At 32.9% G+C, this 24,761-nt stretch overlaps 2 protein-coding genes across 3 annotated transcripts; both read left to right on the top strand.

Annotated features, from left to right (window-relative positions):
* Positions 1-970: 970 nt before the first annotated feature.
* On the top strand, positions 971-6,267 carry VHA-A (vacuolar ATP synthase subunit A). Its single transcript, XM_079053451.1, has 20 exons — positions 971-1,215; positions 2,362-2,488; positions 2,579-2,634; positions 2,716-2,772; positions 2,886-2,997; positions 3,083-3,120; positions 3,237-3,338; positions 3,425-3,481; positions 3,568-3,639; positions 3,731-3,832; positions 3,916-3,978; positions 4,079-4,211; positions 4,284-4,390; positions 4,474-4,668; positions 4,749-4,835; positions 4,912-5,016; positions 5,120-5,217; positions 5,440-5,518; positions 5,597-5,685; positions 5,777-6,267. Exons 1-20 carry the CDS (start codon positions 1,138-1,140, stop codon positions 5,889-5,891), a joined length of 1,872 nt encoding a protein of 623 aa, XP_078909577.1. The 5' UTR covers positions 971-1,137; the 3' UTR covers positions 5,892-6,267.
* Positions 6,268-10,672: 4,405 nt separating this feature from the next.
* Positions 10,673-12,352, top strand: LOC145110837 (Reticulon family protein). 2 transcript variants are annotated; one of them, XM_079047147.1, is made up of 5 exons: positions 10,673-11,095; positions 11,187-11,231; positions 11,350-11,491; positions 11,917-11,986; positions 12,071-12,352. In XM_079047147.1, the coding sequence occupies exons 1-5, from the start codon at positions 10,818-10,820 to the stop codon at positions 12,184-12,186; spliced, it is 651 nt and encodes a 216-aa protein (XP_078903273.1). In that variant the 5' UTR covers positions 10,673-10,817; the 3' UTR covers positions 12,187-12,352. The 2 variants fall into 2 exon arrangements, with proteins under 2 accessions (XP_078903273.1, XP_078903274.1); XM_079047148.1 differs by lacking the exon at positions 11,187-11,231.
* Positions 12,353-24,761: the final 12,409 nt, after the last annotated feature.

Here is a 24,761-nt window from a genome sequence, read left to right on the forward strand (position 1 = left end):
TTTATTATAAGAGTTTATGAGTCTTTATTAAAATCAATTTCTAATAAATAATCAATTGTATCAAGTTGTTAGTGTGACCCCTAAGATCATATGTTACTTAACAATATCATTATAATATAACTCTTGATCATATTAGATCTTTCAAATAACAAAGGGAAATGAAGGATCACCAAAAACAGCGACTGCTGCAGCAACAAACAGAAGTTGCGATTCCCAAGGCTTTGGGACAAATAAACGCGAACCAACCGATGGAAACACTCTCCTAGATGTTGTGAAGTTGTCAAAAAATCAAGTCAAACGGACCCATGCATCTTTGAAAGATGATCAAACATTGAAGCCTCTTCAAAACCGAAAATGAAGCTAACCCTTGTTTTCATTCTTTTTTCGTATGTGATAGTTGAAAATATATCTCACTAATAAAATAGAGTTGACATTAAGTAAACTATGTGATAGCTGAAAATGTCTTTCACTCATGGGATAAAACCCTATAATAAACCCAATACATATCGCCGAAAAATTAATGTTTGGCCGGCTAAACCTACAATAGCCGATCATAATGATATTTTTTAAGCATCACAAACAAATTCAATGACAAGATATGAAAAAAAAAAGTTTTAAAAGCAAAATGTTTAGATAGACCAAAATTCATTATCATTATGCAAAATTTAGTTCCGAAGCCATTTGCAACAAAATGTTGCATTAAAGTGAAATCAAATCCCTTTTTTTGGACCATTACCGCATTGGTTACTTAAAATAAAAATGTCAAATAACAAAAAAAAGGACCATAGTTTCAATATGTTTGAAAGTTCATACGTTTGATCTAAAAGGAACGGAAAAGGTAACCATCTTATTCCAAAAGAAGAGTCAAATGATCCAGCGGTTAGCTCGTGAGATGTGGCCTACGTGGCGATGTATTACTGGGCAAAGATCTGGTACATATCTGAATGCGTAGCATACGATTAGTACCTCTCCAAACTCCAAAGGCCGATTTACAGCACAAGGATGAAGACATATTGATATGATCCCCACCACATCGCCATTATTCACCTTCTTGTCCATAGTATTGCCTACACGTCTTCCCCTTGGTAGCATCTGTGAAGCGCTAATCGTATTCGAACCCTAGCTCCCGATCTCAATATGCCGTCTGCTTATGGTGCTCGATTGACCACCTTTGAGGATTCCGAGAAGGAAAGCGAGTGTGGTTACGTGCGCAAGGTGAGCCTTCCGATCTACATCTTTCACTCTTCTCCTGCTATTCAACTCCATGGTTCATTAACATTCCGTTCGATCGGATTGACTTTCTTCGGTTTTTTGATATTGATCGCCTCGGATCCATCTTGATACTACCATCAACAATCACTCACTGCGCTTCATTGATTTTGAATTCTGATTGGATTTTTTTCCTTATTCATTTGTTCCAAACTTCAAAGTATTACAATCAGATGCCATCTAGATTTTGATATTGTATGTACAGGTCTGACATGATTTAACGATCCAGTGGTTCACGCTTTGCGAAGGACCAATGCTTTGAAATTCTTTGCTAATCCACTTAGCATGTCAATTTGGAACCCTGGTCTTTTATGTATTGTGATTTATGTTTAAATTTTCGATCTATAAAAGTATTTCCTTTTTCAATCAATTTGAGTAGCCCAAAGATAAATTGCTCTAGAGGCTTACCCAAAATGACAATAATTATGAAATGAGTACCACTGACTCTATGTACAGTTATCATACAGTCAAATTTTACAAACCTCTATGCAAATGAGTTTATGAATGATAATAGAATCGACTTCGGGTACATATGCCTCAAAATCAATCCTGTTCCAAGTTGTCCAATTTACCTGTTTGGGATCACGGACATCCCCTGCACTCGAAACTTTCTAAATAGTCAATTTCTTTTAGCTTCTTATTGTCTCTCTTTCACATCATATTGATGATTTATGATTAAACTATATTTCTTCCGAAAAGTCATGCATCACTCAGATGCTCACTCAAGATTTTATTTTATTTTATTTTTAATTTCTTAACACAAATTTTAAATTAGAAAATGCAGTTTTGTTTGATTTAGATTTTCAACATAGGTGTATGTATGGGCATTCACGACATGTTTTTGTAAAGTATTAAGATCTTTAGCAGCATGCTATCCATGGTGCTCAATGATTAAAATGTTAAGTGCTTGAGTCATCAAAGCTGTCTGATCCTTTAATCATATGATATGTGTTTTTGTATCAATATATTATTCATTGGAGAGAACAAACAATTTTTTTTGGGTAGATCAAGAATTCAAGATTTGACTTATTAGTTAGGGCTTTAGTCATCTACAAGAGTTAATACTCAGTTATGCTCGATTGTATGTGACAGGTTTCAGGACCAGTCGTCATTGCAGATGGAATGGCAGGGGCTGCTATGTATGAACTTGTCCGTGTTGGACATGACAACCTTATTGGTGAGATTATCCGTTTGGAAGGCGATTCTGCTACAATTCAAGGTATTTATTTAAGTTTCTTATATCCTTTAATGACACTATCCTGTATCTTTTGTTTCACAATATTGAGAAAAATTATTCCTTGTATTTCAGTGTACGAAGAAACAGCCGGACTTACAGTTAATGATCCTGTTCTTCGGACACACAAGGTACACATTTTAGATCATCACTCCCTTTAAGATAGTTATAATTTGAACCATATATACAGTAACTTTAACTTTAACTTTCAGCCTCTATCCGTGGAGTTGGGCCCTGGAATCTTAGGGAATATATTTGATGGTATCCAGGTTGGCAAGCTTCTCTTCTCTTTCCTTTTAATTTTGTTTCAACTTTATTGTTATTTTCTGAGAGTTACTAACTGCAAACTGTAATTTTCTGTATTTGTAAACCCATGATTCAGAGGCCTCTGAAGACTATTGCAAGAATATCAGGTGATGTCTACATTCCTCGTGGTGTGTCTGTTCCAGCTCTTGACAAGGATATACTTTGGGAGTTCCAGCCTAAAAAAATAGGTGATTTTGCATTATCCCTCTTTCAGCAGTTAAACTTTTTCGTGTGATAGATATTTATGAATTCCGATATGTGTTTTGATGTCAGGCGAGGGAGATTCTGTAACTGGTGGAGATCTATATGCTGTAAGTCTTAACATCCCCATTATTTCTAAAATTAAAAAGTTTTTTCTTGTTTGATTTATATCCAGAATAAGATTAATTGTCGTAAGGTGTTAATTTATCTTCTTGTCTTTATGCAGACTGTGTTTGAGAACAGTTTAGTGGAACATCGCATTGGTCTACCTCCTGATGCCATGGGAAAAGTGACATATATTGCACCACCTGGTCAATACTCATTGAAGGTTTTTGTCTAAACCCCTTTTGCCATCTTAATAAAGATGATATGTCTTATTATATTACTAGTATTAATTATTTCTTTTTTGTTCAGGACACTGTCTTGGAACTTGAATTTCAAGGTGTCAAAAAGAAATTCACCATGCTTCAGGTTTTTACATCTCTTTTCCTAAGACAATGATTGATTAACATAGTTTCACAATGGATTTCTTATTTTTATCAAATTCTTATTTGCAGACTTGGCCTGTACGTACACCTCGCCCTGTTGCATCAAAACTTGCTGCTGATACTCCTCTTCTTACTGGGCAGGTATCCTTCACTAAATTATGTTTATTTTCCCTTTTCATCATTGACCATTATGCCCCTTGATCAGTATCTAATCATATGTTGTATGTATTAGCGTGTTCTTGATGCCCTTTTCCCCTCGGTTCTTGGTGGGACATGTGCCATTCCTGGTGCATTCGGCTGTGGGAAAACAGTTATTAGTCAAGCTCTCTCCAAGGTATTTTCAACATTAAATTTAAATAGTTAAATTCCAATATTTTATTTATTTATTATATTCACTGTTTACCCTTCATCTTGCAGTACTCAAATTCAGATACTGTTGTTTATGTTGGTTGCGGGGAAAGAGGAAATGAAATGGCAGAAGTACACATTCCACTCCCACTGAATATAATTAATTCTTTATTTTTTAAAATTTTTGTTTCTGTTGTTGATATTGTTTTTGATGGTGTAAATAACTGGTCAGGTCCTGATGGATTTCCCTCAATTGACTATGACACTACCTGATGGGCGTGAAGAATCTGTGATGAAACGTACTACACTTGTTGCCAACACTTCTAACATGCCTGTGGCTGCTCGTGAAGCTTCAATCTATACAGGTGTATATTTATTCCTAGTCTTTCAGGATGTAGTAAATCGTAATTTAATTTACCTTTTAATGTTACTTTCAGGAATTACCATAGCTGAATACTTCAGAGACATGGGATACAATGTAAGTATGATGGCAGACTCTACCTCACGTTGGGCAGAAGCATTGCGTGAAATTTCTGGTCGACTGGTATGCTTGCTTTTAAACTACTCATCTACATTAATAATAATTTTGATTAAAAAAATGATGGAATTAATTTTTGTTTTATTCAGGCTGAAATGCCTGCTGATAGTGGTTACCCTGCTTACCTGGCTGCTCGGTTGGCATCCTTTTATGAACGTGCTGGTAAAGTAAAATGTCTAGGTGGACCAGAACGTGATGGTAGTGTTACAATTGTTGGTGCTGTATCACCTCCTGGAGGAGATTTCTCTGACCCTGTTACATCCGCTACCCTCAGTATTGTTCAGGTATTTTATTTTTATTTTTTTAAATTTTGTTTGCTCATTGAATTCATAGTCATAAGTTTTTGCATTTTTTTTCTTGTCAGGTTTTCTGGGGTCTAGATAAGAAGCTTGCCCAGAGGAAACATTTTCCTTCCGTCAACTGGCTTATCTCCTACTCCAAGTACTCAACTGTAAGTGTTGAAATTAAATGAATTAAGCTGTCACTTTTTTTATATACTGATTACTGAAAAATGATTGGTTGTTCAGGCTCTAGAATCATACTATGAGAAGTTCGATTCGGATTTCATTAACATTAGGACAAAGGCTCGTGAGGTGCTTCAGAGAGAAGATGATCTCAATGAAATTGTCCAGGTTTGTTGCTTTTTGTATCTGGAATCATAAATACTAAATGAGAATTTATATTTATATATATTGGTAAGGGGGAGGGATAACATGGTGGTGGTTGTTGTTTCAGTTGGTGGGGAAAGATGCCTTGGCTGAAACTGATAAGATTACTTTAGAGACTGCAAAACTTTTGAGGGAGGACTATCTTGCTCAAAATGCATTCACACCGTAAGTACTTAGCTAATTTTTTTTTTTTTTTTTTTTTTTTTTGCACCAAGTGTTTGAGTGTCTGTTTGGTTGGATGGAATGGAGTAAGCAAGGTAATGGAATGAACCTTTCGGTCCATGATTCCATCATACTAACCAAACACCACCAAATTTGTTTGACCAATGTACACACATATATATTATATATATGGTTTTGAAAGTTTGTATTGTGGTGATGTGACAGATATGATAAGTTCTGCCCCTTCTACAAGTCTGTATGGATGATGCGCAACATTATCCATTTCTACAATTTAGCCAATCAGGTGGGCTCATCTATTCTCTTATTTTGATTTTAGTTCATTTAAAAAAAATGAATAATGATATATGTTTTTATTAAACAGTCAGTGGAGCGAGGAGCTGGTATGGATGGGCAGAAGATCACTTACACACTCATCAAGCATCGGTTAGGTGATCTATTTTACCGCTTAGTGTAAGTGAAATTACGCTTCTCTCCTCCAGTAAAAATTAAAATTGAATTGGTCTAAAAAATAATGTGTTTATATTTATAATTAACAAAACAGGTCTCAGAAGTTTGAGGACCCGGCTGAAGGGGAGGATGTTCTTATTGGGAAATTTAAGAAGCTAAATGAAGATCTTACTGCTGGTTTCCGCAACCTTGAGGATGAAACCCGGTAAACAAACAAAGAAAGAAGACGTGATTTGATTATTTTGAAGATGAAACCGAGCAAGTGCCAATTTTCATCTCTCAAGATCAAAGAGGTTGTTTGTTTCTTAGTGCTGCTGCTGCATGAAGGAAGAAAGAAAGGAATGAAATGTGATTGTTGTTAGTTGTTTGATTTTTTTATTATTCAAACTTCAAAAGGCTGGTTACTGGTTTGTCCATTTGTGGTGCTTAGCTATAATTCTTTTTGGGATTTTGTATGTTGAGAGTTAAATAAGCCGCAGCATGTAGGGTGTAGTCTTGGAACTACTGATGTTGTTGGAACAACTGTTGTTTTTTTTTTCTTAATCCGTATGAATTAATAATGAATAAAATAAATATGTTTGATCCCTTCCCTACTATAAGCTTTTACAAATCAAAAAGAATGTTGACTGAAAGTTGTCACGTTATTGTCATGATGTGTGGTATGTTTATGTTTTTCTGTATGCCAAACATTACATTACATGTGGAGGCTGTTTATTTTCATCAAGAAACCCGAAAAATGTTAATGAAGCTTCGGTTGGGTTACGTGCATTTGATCATACATCTTGAAGCAAGTGCTTCTATTTGATCATATAAATCTAGCATTACCTTCTTACTTGATGTTGCCATTATTGTCGACCAATTTGACATGCAAGTGCAAAACTGTATAAGAGGATGAACAGTTTTTCTTACCAACTATGCTTCCGGCTTTTGGAAATTTGAACAAATCCCCCACTCAATCATGAGGATAACCGGAACATTGAACGTCTATTTGCATTAGCAATCTCAAAATTACATCAAATACATGCTTTTTGGAAAAATATTGTCTTGAAATTTCGATGCTACTTTTCACCCCAGGAAGTGTAAACGTCAAATCATCTTACTTAAAAATCATCTTATTTTTAAGTAGATGGATTAAAATCTACAATGAAAAAAATAATAATGTTACCGGTTTTTTACCCTATTTCTTGTATTTTCATTAATTTTATTCGGATCATTTTTCAAGGTTTAGTCTTCCGTTATTTTTAAGACGTTACTGTTAAAATGAGTTTTTTAAGATTTTAGTATTGAACCTAAAGTCACATATACCCTATTTCTTCTTATTTTCATAACCTTCCTTATTTTTAGCTTGTATTAATCCATTACTTATTTGCAATTTGATTTAACTACACATGAGCACTCGTTTTATTTTTTTCCTCATTTAAAAAAACTATACCAAAAGAAAAAAATATCACATAACACTTTGATAGTTTCTTAACTTTTGTTATGTCGATTATGATTCAATCGTCCGCTCTCTTTGTAATGTATTTTTTTTTGTAATGTATTTTTTACCGTTACCTAACAATCATTCTTAGAATATAAAGTTGTCATAATAGTTATTGTAGTTAAATTTAAACTAAAACTATCAATAATATGACCATTGTGTAACGGTCAAAATACCATCAAATTTGTTATTATAAATTTTTCGCTGAGTTTTTACCTTTCTTTATTCTCATATAACCCTCTTCCTCCCTTTGTTTGCCTTTGTCTTCAAAACATACTCTCATCTTCGTTCTAGTAGTTTCTTTTTCCTTCGATGTTGCTCTATTGATGCTTATTGTATTTGAAACCACTCGTTAGCAACCATATTTTATGTTTCATATAGCTTCAGATCTATAAATGTATTTAACCTCTTTTCGGTTTCTCCGATTTCCCTTTTCAGAAAAAAAACATGGATTTGGCTAACTTTTTAGATCTTCTTGCAATAGTTTTTATCTGGATGACAACCCCTACATTAAGGAAGCAAATTTGCTTGGGCTGAGAAAGTCACTAAAGAAATGAGTGAAGCATAGTTGAGTTGTGGAATCATCCCCATGACCACATCAATATGCTTGAAGTTGTGGGATATTATGGTCAGTTCATCAACTGTGAATACTTGCATACTTTTGAAGATACTTTACAAGTTCTTGACATCTTCTTCGCGAAAAATGTCCTTCCAGCCTCACAATTGTAGTATCTATAAACTATGTTTAGTTAAAAACTTGTTTTACTTCATATGAACTATATAAGCACATTATTTGGTATATATAACACATGAGCACGTATTTTGGACACCTGTTTTGGTAGGACTTTGGCGCATTTTTAGAGGCTTTGGTTGCCTAAACACAGATTCAATAAGTTTGTTTTTTGGTACAATTTTTTTAACCATGTGATCATTACGTCATTGAGTTATAAACTTATGTAAATGAAAGATTTAGCTTCAAGTAATGAAGGTTTCATTCCAATAATCTTATCCTGATTATCAGCCTGAGCCCTGAGGTTCTCATTGGTTGATTTATACTAGCATTTCATATGGAATAACAACTAGCAATTGAATTGAAAATGAATTTGGTCTTTCATTTAATCATTAATAAAGTAGTTAAACAATATCATTATAGTTCTACAAGATATTGAAATTGCAATCACTGAAAACAACAATTCGACCATGACCGAAAGGTATACACACCACACCATGGGATAGTGGTAAGTTAGACAAAAAGCCACACCGTATATCATTTCTATAACCTTGCTATTATACATGGTCCATGAGTTTAATTTTGGCTTACATATGGATTGTTTTTATAATTTCGGCATTACACAAGGATCATTTCTATAATTTCAATATTACATAACGACTATTTTTAATGTTGCTATTATACAAGACCATTTATGTAATATTGATGGCCGCTTTTTTTCTTCCGATATGGTATTATGCATTGACCACGTCTGCAATTTCAATTTAAATATTTCGTATGGTTTATTTATGTATTCTTGTTATTAAATGGGGAGAATTTATTAAATATGACAGATGTCACAATCTTAGAGATTGATTTTCATGCTAAAAAGTTCTTTTGACAAAAGTCTTTTTTGATTTTTTGGCTTTTTACAAAAGATAGTTTTAAAATGTGTATGGTTCATCTTTTGACTTTTGAAAAGCTAAAAACCCAAAAGTTGCAAAAAGTCACAAATTCATGATTTTTAAAAAGTTTATTTTTGTTCTTGCCAAAAAGTTGTTTTAAAAGAAATTCTTGAAATGCTCAAACATCTTTTTTAACTTTTAGCTTTTTGGAAAAGCTAAAAGCTCTAAAAGTCATTTTAAAAGATTTCTCAAACACCCTCTTAATGTGTAAAAAGATTATATGAGAAATTAAAAAATATAGGAGGATATTTGATTTCTTGTTCGTATAATGACCATTTCTATAACTATTTCTTACAATGACCATTTCTATAATTCTTAATTTCTTCCAAAGACCTTTTGTAGCTTTGTAAATCTCAAATACATGGAGTATTTCTAGACTATTTTTGTAAATCTTAGTTCTTTCTAGGGACTATTTCTGAAAATTTGTGATATAGGTATTTTTGTAGGGTTTTTTATTTTTATTTATTATTTTTGACAAATAGGGACATTTTTCTTATTCTTCCGATGATAGTTATAATTAGGGGTGAGCATTTGGACCGAACCGGACCGGCTCTTGGACCAGACCGGTTATGGAGAATATTGTGGACCGTGGACTGGACCGGATCAGTCGTGTCCATGTCCGGGTTTTCCGATTCTTGGACCCGTTTGGACCGGTACAACTTTAATTGCATAGAGTACACGTCGTTAAAATAAGTTTTTTGGGTTTGATAGAACTCGTTAAAACGAATATGTTATTGGGTTTGATATGATACAACTTGTAAAAATGATTACGTTTCCGTTTCATGCATAACTAATCTACCTTGATGTTATAATATTATAACTTGCAAAATTAATTTTCCAAATAAAAGCAACTAACATATAAATCAAGTTCACCAAGATCCCTTTCATATGATTTATCTGTCAAGATACATAAAATTCAGAATTATAGTCTAAAATAATAGTTAAAAAGTTGAAATATTTCAGCTTTGATAGCTCAAATTTGAAGGATTGTAACTCACTGAATATAATACCAAAATCAACAAAATTATAGTCTAAATTCATCTACAAACTGTAAACTAAATGTTGGAAAAAACCGCAGGTCAATCCGATTTAAAACGAATGAGTTATGGTTGTTTAAAAATTTTCACATATTACAAAATTTTAAAAATATTGCTGAAAAGCTGAAATATTTCAGCTTTGATAGCTCAACTTTGAAGGGTTGTAATTCACTGAATATAATACCAAAATCAACAAAATTATAGTCTAAATTCATCTACAAATTGTAAACTAAATGTTTGAAAAAACCGCAGGTCAATCCGACTTAAAACGAATGAGTTATGGTTGTTTAAAAATTTTCACCGATTACAAAATTTTAAAAATGTTGCTAAAAAGCTGAAATTTTTCAGCTTTGATAGTTCAACTTTGAAAGACTGTAACTCATTGAATATAATACCGAAATCAACAAAATTATAGTCTAAATTTATCTACAAACTGTAAATTAAACGTTGGAAAAAAACCGCGTGTCAATCCAACTTAAAACGAATTAGTTATGGTTGTTTAAAAATTTTCACAGATTAGATTTTTTTTTTAAATCAGGTCCAACCGGTTCTAAACCAGGTAAAAATCGGACCGGACCGGGAAAAAAAAACCGAACCGGTTTTGATGGATTCCTAGAACCGAGAACCGGCCCGGGGGTCCAAAAAAACGGTCCGGTCCGGTCCACCGGTCCAAATGCTCACCCTAGTTATAATATCAAAAACATTTACCATATTCGATAAAACTTTTTGTTAAAAGATAAAATTAGAAAAAGAAAATTATAAAAGCCTAAAAGTGCACAAAGTGAAATCCGAAAATTAGAACTCCATTTTCGAGCAAGACGGCCCACATTAAGGTCTTCAACAACTATTCCAGTTTCTAAATCTAAACAACTATTAATGCGTTGGATGATGATGATGAGAGTGACTGAGCAAATTTATTCCGTCTCTTGAAGACAACTGCGGCCATGGATGAACTCAACAGCAACGGCGGAGGCGGAGCAAGTGAAAACGATGAGGGATTGGGAGTAACAAGAAGGAAGAGGGCTGGCAACAGGAAGGAGTTGGGAGCAGCAGCAGTAATCGGGAGAGGGAAGCCGTTGATAGTCGGGATGTGTGGTACTTTGGTGTATTACCACTGCGCATATCGTGATTCAAGCATCATATCACTCATTTCCGACGTCTTCATCGTCCTCCTTTGTTCCCTCGCCATCCTCGGCCTCCTTTTCCGCCAGATGAACATCCAGTACGTCTTTCACTTTCTGTTTCTACTGATTCTTGTTATAAATCAAATCCAATACAGCAACAATTCAATTCCCCTAATTTTTATGCAATAGGTTTTTTTCCCTGCAATCCGCTTACAATTATACCTACGATAACCCGTGAGTTTGACTTTTCCATGGTAGTAGGCGTATTGGATCGATTCCATCCTAGGTATTGTTGAGATCGGAAAAGGACTTCTTCTTATGTTTTAATAATACTTGTCCTCTGATATTGCAGAGTGCCTGTGGATCCACTTGAATGGCAGATATCTCAGGATACTGCAAACAGTCTGTTTGCGTGCTTGGCTAATACCGTAGGTGCAGCTGAATCTGTTCTAAGGGTTGCTGCAACTGGCCATGACAAGCGCCTGTTTCTAAAGGTAATCAATCACTCAACAGCATTTCTCTTTCTTTTCACGAGTATTATCGTGTTCTGCTGCAAGGCTGTCTCATCTAATTGCAGTCAGATGTAAGGCCTCAAAGATATGCACTACCTGTGAAACCCTAGGTTGAGACATTGTGTAGCATTCTTCCATCATTGCAAAATTAGGAAGCCCTGTGTTTAGCATGTGTAAAAGCCTTTTAGAGATAAATAGTATGTAGGCTATAGTTAAATTGATGTTATTAAGTGGGGAAAACAGGCTAGAAATCATAATGGAGATGTTGAAAATGGTACAAACAACAATGTTGATGAGGCTAAGGCTATACTTAGAGGCATTAGTTAAGATTATTATCAACAAACACATAACTAACTTTGAAATAGTCTGTGATTCTAAACTAGTTGTAAATTCCTCATTGTGTATAGGTGGTTGTGATCCTTTATATGCTATCAGCTTTGGGAAGAATAGTCTCAGGTGTTACTGTTGCTTATGCTGGTATGTGGCAACTTATTTATCACTATCACTTTTGTTTTCTAGTTTTTAGCAAAGTCAGGTGCTGATTTGTTAGTTTGCCAACAGGACTGTGCTTGTTTTGTTTGTATATTCTTGCTGAAAATTCATCATTGTTTGGCTCATGTTCATCAAAATTTTGCTGGAGAAGAGATAGCCCTAATGATGAACTAGATAGCACATAGTTTAAAACACTTTGTGTATCTTCTGCAAATTCATGTATTTGAGGGAAAGGAATTAAGGATTCTAAGTAGGTATCCAAGAATTTATGTTAGAAATGCAAATGCCTTCTTGGAATTTTGTATCCAACTTGAGATGTATTTGTTCTGGGATTAAAGGTCAACTTGAATACATGCTTGGTCTGAACTAAAATTTTTTAATCACATAAAAGGGAGATAACTGAAAGTTGTTCCATCTGAATCAAAGAGGGAAATACCGACCTAATTGTTTACACAATAGATTGAAAAATTCAAATCATGACAAATCTTTCAAACATATGAAAAGAAAAGAAAAATAGTGCTAACAAGTCCATAACTCATCAAGAGAGTTGAGTTACATTCAAACAATCATGAGGGAAGTACCACATTTGTGAAAAAAGACAGCTACCTTTTCTAGGATTATTCTTGCCAAAAAATCTCATGTATTGCGATGATGGGGAAGCCCATGACTCTGGTTTAACAACAGCACCATGCTTCAACCGGCTAAACAACACATATTCTTCCATTGTCTTTTCACAAGGCACCCAAGTCAATTGGTCAAAATCTAGTTTGTGAATCTTGTGAAAATCTTTTGGCCAATATTCCATCAAATAAAGGTTTTCATCCGAACTAATTAAATCGAAAGCCATAAAAACCGACTCCATAAAATGCGTATCAAATAACGTCAATTTAGGCACAGGGTCGAGTCTCATTTCCCATACATGTGCCCCCTATCACAGAATCCTCCATGCTTAGGATATATATCTTCCCCTTGAAAGGATGTAAATCAATGAGAGGGAGAGTGGAGAAAAGATGATTCCATGCTCTTTTACCAGCTATAGAAAACCATATTTTATACTTGAATCTAACTAACATAACAAACACCCACCCATTTATTGAAGGTGAAAAGACAAGGATAGCCCTCACGTGTCTACTTTCTTCAGGACGAACAACATCAATGGGGACATCAGGGAAATAAAGTTCATGCCTTGTGATAAGATTCACAAGCCAGAAGTCACGGGTTTTCTCTCCCATAAAAATCAAGTAACCACAAGTTACTCTAATACATGTCCTATCACCAGAAAGGGGAAGAATGGTTTTGAACTCTCTTCCTTCAAAGTCTTGTAGGTAGCATGTATTCTTATCAAGAAGCATAGCCATGGGTGGTTTGGATGCCATAAACCTCTTCCTGTTCGAGAGTGCGAGTGACCTCCATGACTTGCAAACTCTACTAAACGAAAGAAATTCAACAACTCTGAGTCGCATTATAATTGAATAGAGCACATCATGGTTAAGATCTGATCATTTGTCCTTACAAGTACCCATCCTCATCATAGTTCCTTGTCTTGCACATTAATTACTACACCTGCAAAAAAAAAAAAAAAATCTAAATCTTGGTAAAGCAAATTTCATATAAGTTGCAAGAGTCATAAACAAGGGACAACCATATATCATGTATGAAAATAAAACACCGGGTTCAAACAAACCCTAAAGAAACCATCAATTTATTTTAATCACTTTATTTGCCTATTATTATGAAATATTATCAGTTTCATACCATTATACGAGTTATGACCCACGTGGCGAAATAAAAATAAATTCATGATTCACGAATTCATGCAATCATATATGGATTTGTACATCATCAATACATGTCTGATCTAAACTAATAAAACCCATAATGAAAGAAAAAAGATTGAAGTAAGAATGAAGATAACAATATGGATTTGTACATCAGTACATGTCTAATCTAAAAAATCTCTAATATAAGATAAGAATGTTACTTTCTTTTCTATTAGACAAAATTAATAAACAAAAAGGAACGAATGCAATTACTCAATCACAGATATGTAAACGAAAAAGAAAAAGTTCTTTTGACAATTTTAATAAACAAAAAAGAACGAATACAATTACTTAATTAAGAATGCAGACACCAATAACCCATCAAAATTTGAATTTGTATTGTAACTAGTTTGAAGAAACACCAAAACATTTTAAGCTCTGATCTGATCTACTCAGTAACAAAAGCAGAAAAATCAACACTTCAATATTGAATTGCATAAATGCAAACCATTAAACCCAATAATTAGCTTATTGATGTCGGTGGAAGAATAGGTATAGGCTTGAGCAGGAGTAAACTCCAAAGATTAGTGTGGTTTTAATAATAATAATCGCTAGAAAGAACTAAACGGTAGACCTTTCGTTTCCTTGTTTGACAAAGCAAGTAATGCTTACCCCTGATCGAAAACGAAATCTCCTGCTAGTAAGCTTGACTCCGTGATTACTGTGGTTTTATGATATGATATCTTTTTTTCTCCAACTTTTTACAATCCACAAAAACCTTTTTATTTTTAATATACTTTTAATTTATTGGAAAATAAAAAGAGGGAGAGGGAAAGGAAAAGGAAACTGGAAAAGGGAGAGAAACCGAGATTAGGGTTTGTATCCCAATTTTTATGGGTGGGCATTTTAATTACTGTAACCCCTTTAAACTGGTTAAATACCTAGCTCATAATTAATCAGACAAATGTTTTCACGTAGCGCCAAAAAAAAAAACAAAAAAAGTTAGGATTACTAAAAAAAATCCAAAAATATAAGTCATTTTACTATAAATATTTAACCTTACTTTTAATAATATATATAAGTCATTTTACTATAAATATTACCCTTATTTTTAATAATATATATATTTCTATTTTATTTACTGTAAATATTTAGTTATACACAACGAGTATAATGTTCGTTTAATTTATAATAAAATAGTGAAATTTACATAGATTTTTTTTTATAATGAGGAGTTGACCAAGTAAATAGTTTTCGCATCTAAATTATTTACAAAAAAATATTTTGTAGATATGTATATGATTTATTCGCATGGCTTAATAGTTAAGAATAATTTGATGCATTAAACGCGAAGTGATTATTCTTTCTTTTTATTGGTAATATATTACAGTGATATCTTTTCAACCATCTAAATTAGAAAATATCAAAAAGTATTAATAGAATGAATAGCTAAAACATGTTATTAGTGTTTTTTTTAACAGCAAATTAGATGGTTAACATGTTACTAACTCCACAGTTAGAAACTCCTTTGTTCAGGTTCGAACTTGGGCTTCTACTCCAAGAGGCAATGCCAACCAGACTAGCCTCGATTAGCTTTAGTGTTTTATTTTTTATTTTTATTTTTATTTTTTTGAACGGTAAATACAATATAATCCTAAACTACTCCTAAATTCACCTATGTTTCCGACGAGACTTGAACCCTCAACCTCAATGAGGAAGGGCAACACTTGATACCGCTGGGCTAGAAGCTCTTTGGTGTTTTATTAATATTACTATATTAGTATATTGCACTTCATTTGTTTGGTCGAGAACTATAAGTGAAGTTTAATTCATTTACAAACCATTGTTTTATGAAATTGAGTTGGGTATTCATATAAAGTTAAATAAAAAAGAGGTTATTAAATTTCAATATAGATGTTTGACATATACAAACAATGTCAACTAAACTTTATATATATATATATATATATATATATATATATATATATATATATATATATATATATATATATATATATAAATAAAGCAAAAAATTTATATTTCCTAGTTTACAATTAGTTGTCATTTGTTGTTGGACAGCCCAGACCACCATCTGACCCTCGTCGGACCACCGTTGGACTAACATTTAATGTTGTCATGCATACATTCATTCATATGTTAACACAAAATTTATATAAAAATATACAACTTAATACAATCTATTTTAATTTATTACATAAAATTCACAACATAACATAATATAATTCATTATACACTAATTCACATATTTAAAGAAGTCAAACTCAAACTCTACCACCACCATCACCAACTACTACCACACGCCACCACCATCGCCAACTACTAACACATGCCACCACTAACCACCGTCGCAACCATCATTCCTCCCGAATTAGATCTGTATATAAAAATCATTGATTGACAATTTAAATATTATATTCACAATTTAATAAACTAATTAATTCACTTATTCAGAGTTTAATGCAAAATATTTATAAAAACTAATACATTCTTACATATTTATACAACGGGATTAATGCAGAAAAGTCCCATTATTTTGGGAATTTTTTTTATAAAGTTCTAAAAGTTTTTTTTTGAACAGAAAAGTCTCGATTATTTAACATTTTGCCCAAATTAACGAAAAGTCTTTTTTTATATTTGAACAGTAAATGACAGATTATGTGATTTTCTCAAAATAATGAGACTTTTCTGTTCAAAAAAATTTTTTAAGACTTTTTTGTAACTTTTCCCAAAAGTTTGGGACTTTTCTGTAGATTTCCCTTTATACAACACAAAAAATATATATATCAATAAAAAAATTAATACAAACACCATTCATATCTTAACACAAAATTCATTAAAAATTCACAACTTAATACAATTAATTCACAGTTCAGTATACAAAATTTACAGCTTAATATAATAATTAACAGTTTAATGCACAAAAATTATACATTCACAACCATATTCTTAACTTAAAACTTACATTTATACTTCAGATCTATAGACTAGGACTTATTTCCAAGTTTATTTACATAAATAGTCCCAAGTTATATTTTACATACTTTATTCAAAATTATATAAAATCAGAACTGTATATAATATTTCTTTCATCTTATATTTCAGAAGCAAACAAATATATATATATATATATATATATATATATATATATATATATATATATATCACAACTTAATACCAGTCAATTCACAACTTAAAACAATTAAATCATAGTTTAACACACAAAATTCATAGTTTAATATAGTCAATTCACAGTGTAAACAGAAAATTCACGGTTTAATGCAGTCAATTCACAATTTAAAACACAAAAATCACATCTTAATATAATCAATTCACAGTTTAAACAGAAAGTTTACAGTTTAATGCAGTCAATTCACAGTTTAAAACACAAAAATCACTGCTTAATACATGAAACTCACAACTTAGTACAATAAAATCACAGTTCAATACACAAAAAGTATGTATTCACAGCCATCTTATGAACTTAAAACTCTTAATACTGTCAATTCACAGTTTAATACACAAAATTCACAGCTTAATGAATTCACAATTTAATACACAAAATTCACAGCTTAATATAGTCAGTTCATAGTTTAAATAGAAAATTCACAATTTAATGTAGTCAATTCACAGTTTAAAACAAAAAATCAAAGCTTAATAAACAAATCATTCATGTTTTAACATAAAATCTATATTTTAATACAACAAAACATGTAAACATAAGTAATAAAATGAGTGTACATGTGATATCCAACAGATCTGTGAGAAAAAACACATAAAGATCGTAGATCTTTCAAGGAAACAACGGTGACGAATCGAAACCATAAAACTAACACTAGAGACAAGAGATTATAGTTGTCAAAACTTGGATTCACTTAGATCAAACCATATTTGGACAAATTTGAACTAGGGACACCACCAGAAAAAGAAAAAACCATCGATATCACTCATATCTAACTAGATCTAAGCAAAAAGAGCCAAGGAAAGTCATCGGAATCATAAATCTTTCAACAAGAAACTGGAGACGGCAGGAGAATGTGTTCATTTGTTGGAGATCAGATCTGGTAATGTTCGATTATGGTGGTTCGATGTTGGTCGATCGGTTTATATTTAGATCTGGCGACGGTAGAGCAGCGGTCTACATCGGTGGTCGCCGGAAATCGCATATCTGGAGGTCGATGGTGGCGAAAAACATAGATCTAGACTATAACATTGGCGAAAAACGTGGATCTCCACCGGAGTTTGTAGATCTGGTCGTTGGCGGTGGCTAAAACGTAGATCTAGACCGAAGCTTACAGATTTGAACATCAGTGGTGACGAAAATCGTAGATCTCGTAGTGTTACACCTCTGTCCGATGGCGAAAACATTGGGTTGTGCAACGTTAAAATGTTGGATTTCAGGTCACAGACTTATATTGAATAATATAGTGATATCTTAAACAAAGTCGCTATTTATTCTTAAACAAAATATATTACAAAGCTGTTTGAGGTACAGATAGGTCACAAAAGCAAAGTACAATAGTAAAGCACATGGACTTCGAGCTGCATCACCGGGGTTACCTCCCTCTTCATTCAGGTTCATTCTCCTAAGAATACATGTGATTTTTGAAAGACCAACATAATATTGGTGAGTCCACATGTTTTATTATTATAAAACGTTGTGCGGTTATTTTAGTTATCGTGTTTATCCTAAACTCACTTCCTAGAGTTTGTGTAACTATCACTACTTTCTTAGGTTGTTTCCTAGTAGTAGTCTAAGATAGATAATTTTATTTTAACAAAGTTACGACGAGTTCCTATAATCGAGTTATGACTGTTGAGTGTTCCCAAAAAACCACGACGCTTTATCGGACGTCGCAAATGTGCTTAGAAAGTTATGACTGCTTCGACTTGCCGTCAGGTTGTAGCTAGCAACCACATGTGAGAGTGTCAATCTTATATAGATCTATACATATCTCTCCCGTTCACTTAAGATTTAACAATTATAGGTCCGGGGCTACATGAAAATCTCGTGTTGATGAATCGTGTCTCATCTAACTCTTGTTGTGGGGGCCTCCCCTGGTCGTGTTGTTATTCTTTGTTATATCTATGCGAGATACATATTATATATATTATTCATCTTATATATATATATATATATATATATATATATATATATATATATATGTATACATATAATTAGTGTGTTTTTGTGTAGCCGAGTATTTGAGTAGAGTAACCACTAGGTATTAATCATATCCAAATGGTGGCTATAATAACGACTAGAGTATCGACATTTCCTGGCAACTAGTCAGCATACCAACTAGATATGATATTTTATATCAGCGTGAATCTGTATAACAACTAGGCATAATATTAACTTTAAAAGTTGGGTAGAGTATCTACCGGACGTAATATCATCTTAATGTTATGAGCATAATTATCTAACCCCCGCGTCCGCGCCCCCCACAGAAAAGGTTTGGAAAATGGGGTCGTGAACTCACCTATGAGTTATGATACCGTTGTTTTAGGGTGGAAACCGAACGTCCGAACTTCAAGAGGCGCTCGGGGGCAATGACACACGGATCGAGAGAGTGTGTGAGAGATAGAGATAGAGAGAGAGAGAGAGAGTTTGAGAGGTATGGAAATGAGTCTGTCGAAGCCTGCTATTTATAGCCAGTTTTGGCGTGCACGCCGCGCATTTGCGCGTGAGCCACAGGGGGGTTGCCACGTGTCGTCCTCTCCTTATGTCACATCACCCCTTATCCAGGCGGAACGAGTGTCAGATTATGCGCGGGCATGCTATAGTAAAAATCAAAATCTGAAATTCCGTAACTCTCGCATACGAACTCAATTTTCAACGAATCTTATATATCCGTATAAGTCTCGACGTACTCTACAAATTTCCTTTTGGTCGTTTTGGCTATTTTTAATTTTTGTTTTTCGACTAGTTCTTAACTTTTAGGGGTTCTCATTTTATATATATAGTTTGCTTCCGTAATTTGTTCATTTTCGGCGAACAATGATTACTTTCAATTTAATGATTATTTTGATTTGGGTAAATTATATTTTTCGTTTTTAAGTTTAATTGATTTTGCAAGTTTGGTCTGAAAAACTAACTATTTAGCCCTTAAACCAAAATAAAAAATATACCATGGGAGACATATTTGTAATTTTCGTTTATGAAAAACTTAAAATATTTTTAGTGTATATTGTAAATTGAATGATTTATTATTATCAACGTTTTAATACCACAGTCCAAGGCGGTAGGTCGAACCAGTTGGACCGTGACATAGTTAAAATATCGACTAAATTGAAGACAATTGAACATTTTAAACTTACATAATTGAACATTATAATTTGATAGGTGGGACATTTTGATATGAAAAAGAATTGAACATTATAATATTTTTATTTTCTTGTGTACTTTTCATAGCCATTGTATGGAAGAAATCCAACTCCATTAAGTATAACATATTAAGGCTTTGGAAAGTTATGATTTCACATTCACAAACATAAAATAAAAATTGCAAATACTTCTGCAAGTATGAAATATAGAGTAACTGTGTAAGGGAATTTAAATTCAATCATAGGTACTAAAAGCCTTAGAAACCATCTTTTGAAATGCATCATCTTCATCATTGGGAAGCAGCTAGTTGGTAGGTGGATTTGATTTAATACTTCATCGTCTATAGCTCTCACTCATTGGCTATAACAAACCGAGACAATATAGGCAAGAAGTAGGAAGACTCGATGAGTGAGGCTGCATAAAAGATTGAAATTCTAATTACTTTTCACTAATATGTAGCAACCGTATGAAGCTCAACCATGAGCATTGTCATAGCCATCACGACACCTGATGGCATCTTCAACATCACAGGATTGTTCGAACCATACAAAAAATGAGATACTATATGAGTAATAAAGCAAATGAGAAGTATTAATGCAAAGCTTATGAATATTACGTCAAGAAAAGCATAACCTTGGACTTATATGGATATTCTAGTTTTGAAAAGATGGTAAAAGCTCCAGACCTCACATTTCTAACATAAAAATGGCAAAGACCATTACCCTGATAATCATAAAGCTCGAAATACTTATTGTGAAGTAACTTAAAATGACAACATGCCTTCCCATTTTTTGAGTGAATGCTACTTGGACCGTTTAAGCTCGGATAAACCTTTCACAATTTTGTAAAAGTTGATACCAAGATAGTGACAACAAATACATTTTTAAATTAAAAAGAAAAAACAATTTTTTTTGCAATCAAATCGTAGAATAATAATAATAAAAGCACATAAACAAATCTTGGGTAGACTCCTTAAGCTACATGACTTCATCTATCAAGTAATTTCAACAAATTTATTTGAAAAAAGATGACATTCGTTACCAACAATAGAGAAAAAGTAACGACTTCACAAAAATAAAAGTAATTTGTTTATTTTCTTGATTTAACGTAATTGAAAAGAAGTAGGTCTAAGAACATAGCGTGCGAAAGCCTCTCATGAAAATCACATGTCATAGCCTAGGTTAAAAAAAGATCAAAACCTGTGGTATAAAGGAAGCCCATCCATATTGACACTTGAAATAGTGAAATCCTTCCAAATTCAACATAAATACCTAAAAAGTTATACACAAAAAATAGTTAACTACGTACATGTTAGCCCATTAAGCCGGTTAAAGAAGGAAATTACACTTTGTGGTGTTATATTCTCTGAGAAAAAGGCATAAAGAGGACCAATAAAATTTCATAGTACATACTTAGGGAAAATGAAAAAGGGGACACTGAAGCAGAAAGTGAACAATCCTCAAACCCATCTTCACTTACAAGTTTCTAATTAACCGGAGCTAGAGTGAAGCCCATCTAAAGGAACATTCTGAAATACTCATACAACAATCAATAGCCTACAAATAAAATTGACTCATACAACAATAAATAGTCTACAAATAAAATTAAATATATTCACAGCAGACACAAAAAGAAACGAAAAAGGAGTATGCATCTTGTAACACCAAACCCGTCAGGTGAATCCTAACTTTAACCAAGAAAAAAAAAAGTAAATATCCACTCAATGGCTGAAAGTATAAATAGAAAACAAAAATTGTCAATATTTGGAAAATAACTATGAGTAGTGTGGATGGAGATGGAAGGGAGATATGGACTTCTTCACCAAAATCGAACTTGAGATACCAATAATCAGGACTGGGAAATCATAAAACCCTATTTCAAGAGTTATAAGCTAAAGAAACGCAAAAAGTCAACAAAACAAATTCGTTTGTATAACACGTATAGGTGTTCATCAAGTCCTAATCAGAAAAATAAGAACATGTTTAAAACCATGGTGTTTACCAAGCCCAAATCTAAATCTGGTAGAAAAGAGGTTACATGAATGTGATACATTTACCTGCTACATGGACAACTCCAACTATGAAACTTGACCTCGTGGCATATTTTCCAGCTTCATCTCCTGGACAAAGAGCTTCACATAGAAGAAATGTCAATAAAGATGAAAAAACACTATAACAACAAAAACAACAGACTGGGAAACATATTGGTGCCTCAATTTGGCTGATTTCATCTTTTGAAAAAAAGACGATGGTGGTGGTGGGTCGTTAACTGATGATGGAGATGGTTTCCAGGGTTCATACATGGAGATGGTATGAGCAACGTTTGATCTAGTGTTATTGGAGAGAAAGAGCATGGTTGTGTCAACCTTCAAAGTGAAGGCGATAGTGGTAAGTGTTATGCTTTCCAGGGGTGTCTGTATTTTTTGAAAGGGATATGATGAAGAAGAAAAAGCAGGGGAGTGGGCGGCTGAGAAGGAGGTATAGTAGCCCTGGCTGTGATTGGATTAAGGTGGAAGGAGGTCGAACGCCGTCAACGGTTATGGACTTGTGGTTATGCATAGTTGTAGCTTAAGTAATCATTTAAGAGAGAGGTGATATGTTAGGGCTGCAGAGGATTTTGAAAAGGACTGGATTCAATTTTTTGATAAGAAATAAGGGGAAGGGCCTATATATTAGGAAGAGATGAGATCAAAAGGCATCTAGAATTAAAGGTATATGAGAAGGATTGACCGATTCAATTTGAATGGATAAGTTATGTAGAAATAATCAATGTTATCTTATTATCTTAACAACCTATCGTATCATTTAAAATTTAAATTCCTTAACTGTTAGTAAAATAGAGGATAGAATAAGTCATACATATTGTTGACTTTTTCAAATACCGATCCTATAAGATTTACCTATTTGCAATGTATAAACTTGTTGTAAAGATGTTTTAAGGTGTGTACCTTTTAAAATTCAGCATTTGAGGCTAAATGATTATTAAAGTATAAAGATATATGACTTACATAACTCTTATCGTTATTGAAGTTACTTCAAATACACAAAAATCATAACATTTTAAAACTAAAAATATACGATAGTTTATGTTTAGACATAAATTACATTGGAAATTTTTATATCTACTACATGTTTAGTAGGTCATCTAAATCCTTTTATATAGGCCAAAAGTGTAATAATTGACTTAAATCTAATAGAATCATTGACAAGTTATAAAAATATATCATAATAGAATCATTGACAAGTTATAAAAATATATAATTATAGAAAAGCAATCTCTTCATAATATATTTTTTTTCCATATTTTTATTACCCATCTATGATAGTTAGGGATGTTTGGGATTACTTTTGAACATCAAAAGTCTTTTTTATAGAAGGACTTTTTGTAAAATGACTTTTTGCAAAAGAAGTTTTTTAAAATATGTTTGGATTAGCAAAATAACTTTTGGTTTAACTTTTACATGTAAAATAACAAAAAAAAAACTTTGGAATTATCCAAACAGCTTTTTTTTTTTTTTTTTGACTTTTTAGAAAAGTGAAAAACCAAAAGTTATTCTAAAATAATCTCAAACACCTCCTCATTGTCTATAATATCTAAAGAGGTACAATATATTATTATACAACTTTCCAGACACCACATGACCGATATAAAATGCACGTACCCCTAAAATAGAGTTTTTGCTTATACAAATTGATATAGTTCAAAATTGCATCTACAATATAAATACATGCACACAAAGGTAGAACTTTGTGTTTTCTTGAGTCTTTTCTTCCCCCCAAAATAGAGTTCTCTGTGTTAGGGTTAATATCATTGTATCCTCCAACCAACTTTTGTCTTTGGTTTTAAATGATCATTGGATTTATTTATTTATTTTCCATTGTGGCTCCTAAAACTTTTTAATTTCGGGTTAAATTGAGAAATATTCTCAAAATAAATGGGTCGTCTAGTTGTCTAGACGAGTTTGCGTCCACATGACATTTTGGTCAACTGAAGTGACTCATGTGGCGCTGACATGACGTCCATGTAGATTTTTCGGTTGATTTTAAAGATTAAAATAAAAAATATTTTTAAATTTTAAATTTTATAAAAATCTTGTAATTATTATGAACATCACAACTAACTTTTGTTTGAGTTTTACTTTCCCACTTTGACCTTCTAAAATAAGTAAACCTCAAAAAAGGTCCAACACCTTCCTAATTAACTGAGACTAATAAAAGATGTTAGTTGTCACAATACCAATTTATTTTACGTATTGGCCTTTGCATGCTTTACACATGTTTATATAAATATGTTGTGTGGATATTGAATCTCATGTTGCTACATGTGGAGGAATTCCCTACCGAGCACCTGGAGGCAATTGCGGTGGCATGTGTCCACATTCATGACATAGGTCCGAAGATACGTGTTACAACTTACAACACCATCATTAATAAAAGAACAAAATACATATCTAATTTGGACCGAGATCAGGCACAAGACCAATTATATGATGGATGGACAGGTCCTATGGTCCCGATCAGGACTTACAATTTTGAGCGGCGTCTGGTTAAGAGACCAACATTACTTATAATTTGTATTTTGAGATGAGAGGTCAAGTTCATGACCTAATAAACTAATGCAAAAGACCAAACTTAGGAATAGAGACAAACATGAT

This window comes from Lactuca virosa, chromosome 5 (assembly GCF_052849685.1).
Source record: "Lactuca virosa cultivar CGN04683 chromosome 5, Lactuca_virosa_CGN04683_v6, whole genome shotgun sequence".
Taxonomy (NCBI): domain Eukaryota; kingdom Viridiplantae; phylum Streptophyta; class Magnoliopsida; order Asterales; family Asteraceae; genus Lactuca; species Lactuca virosa.

Excerpts from the sequence above, each read along its gene's own strand:
- VHA-A (XM_079053451.1), top strand. The coding sequence starts at position 1,138 with ATGCCGTCTGCTTATGGTGCTCGATTGACCACCTTTGAGGATTCCGAG. Across the intron at positions 3,979-4,078 it reads GAGGAAATGAAATGGCAGAA|GTCCTGATGGATTTCCCTCA; the intron begins GTACACATTCCA and ends ATAACTGGTCAG. Across the intron at positions 5,218-5,439 it reads GCTCAAAATGCATTCACACC|ATATGATAAGTTCTGCCCCT; the intron begins GTAAGTACTTAG and ends GTGATGTGACAG.
- LOC145110837 (XM_079047147.1), top strand. The coding sequence starts at position 10,818 with ATGGATGAACTCAACAGCAACGGCGGAGGCGGAGCAAGTGAAAACGAT. Across the intron at positions 11,232-11,349 it reads AATTATACCTACGATAACCC|AGTGCCTGTGGATCCACTTG; the intron begins GTGAGTTTGACT and ends CTGATATTGCAG. Across the intron at positions 11,987-12,070 it reads TGTTACTGTTGCTTATGCTG|GACTGTGCTTGTTTTGTTTG; the intron begins GTATGTGGCAAC and ends GTTTGCCAACAG.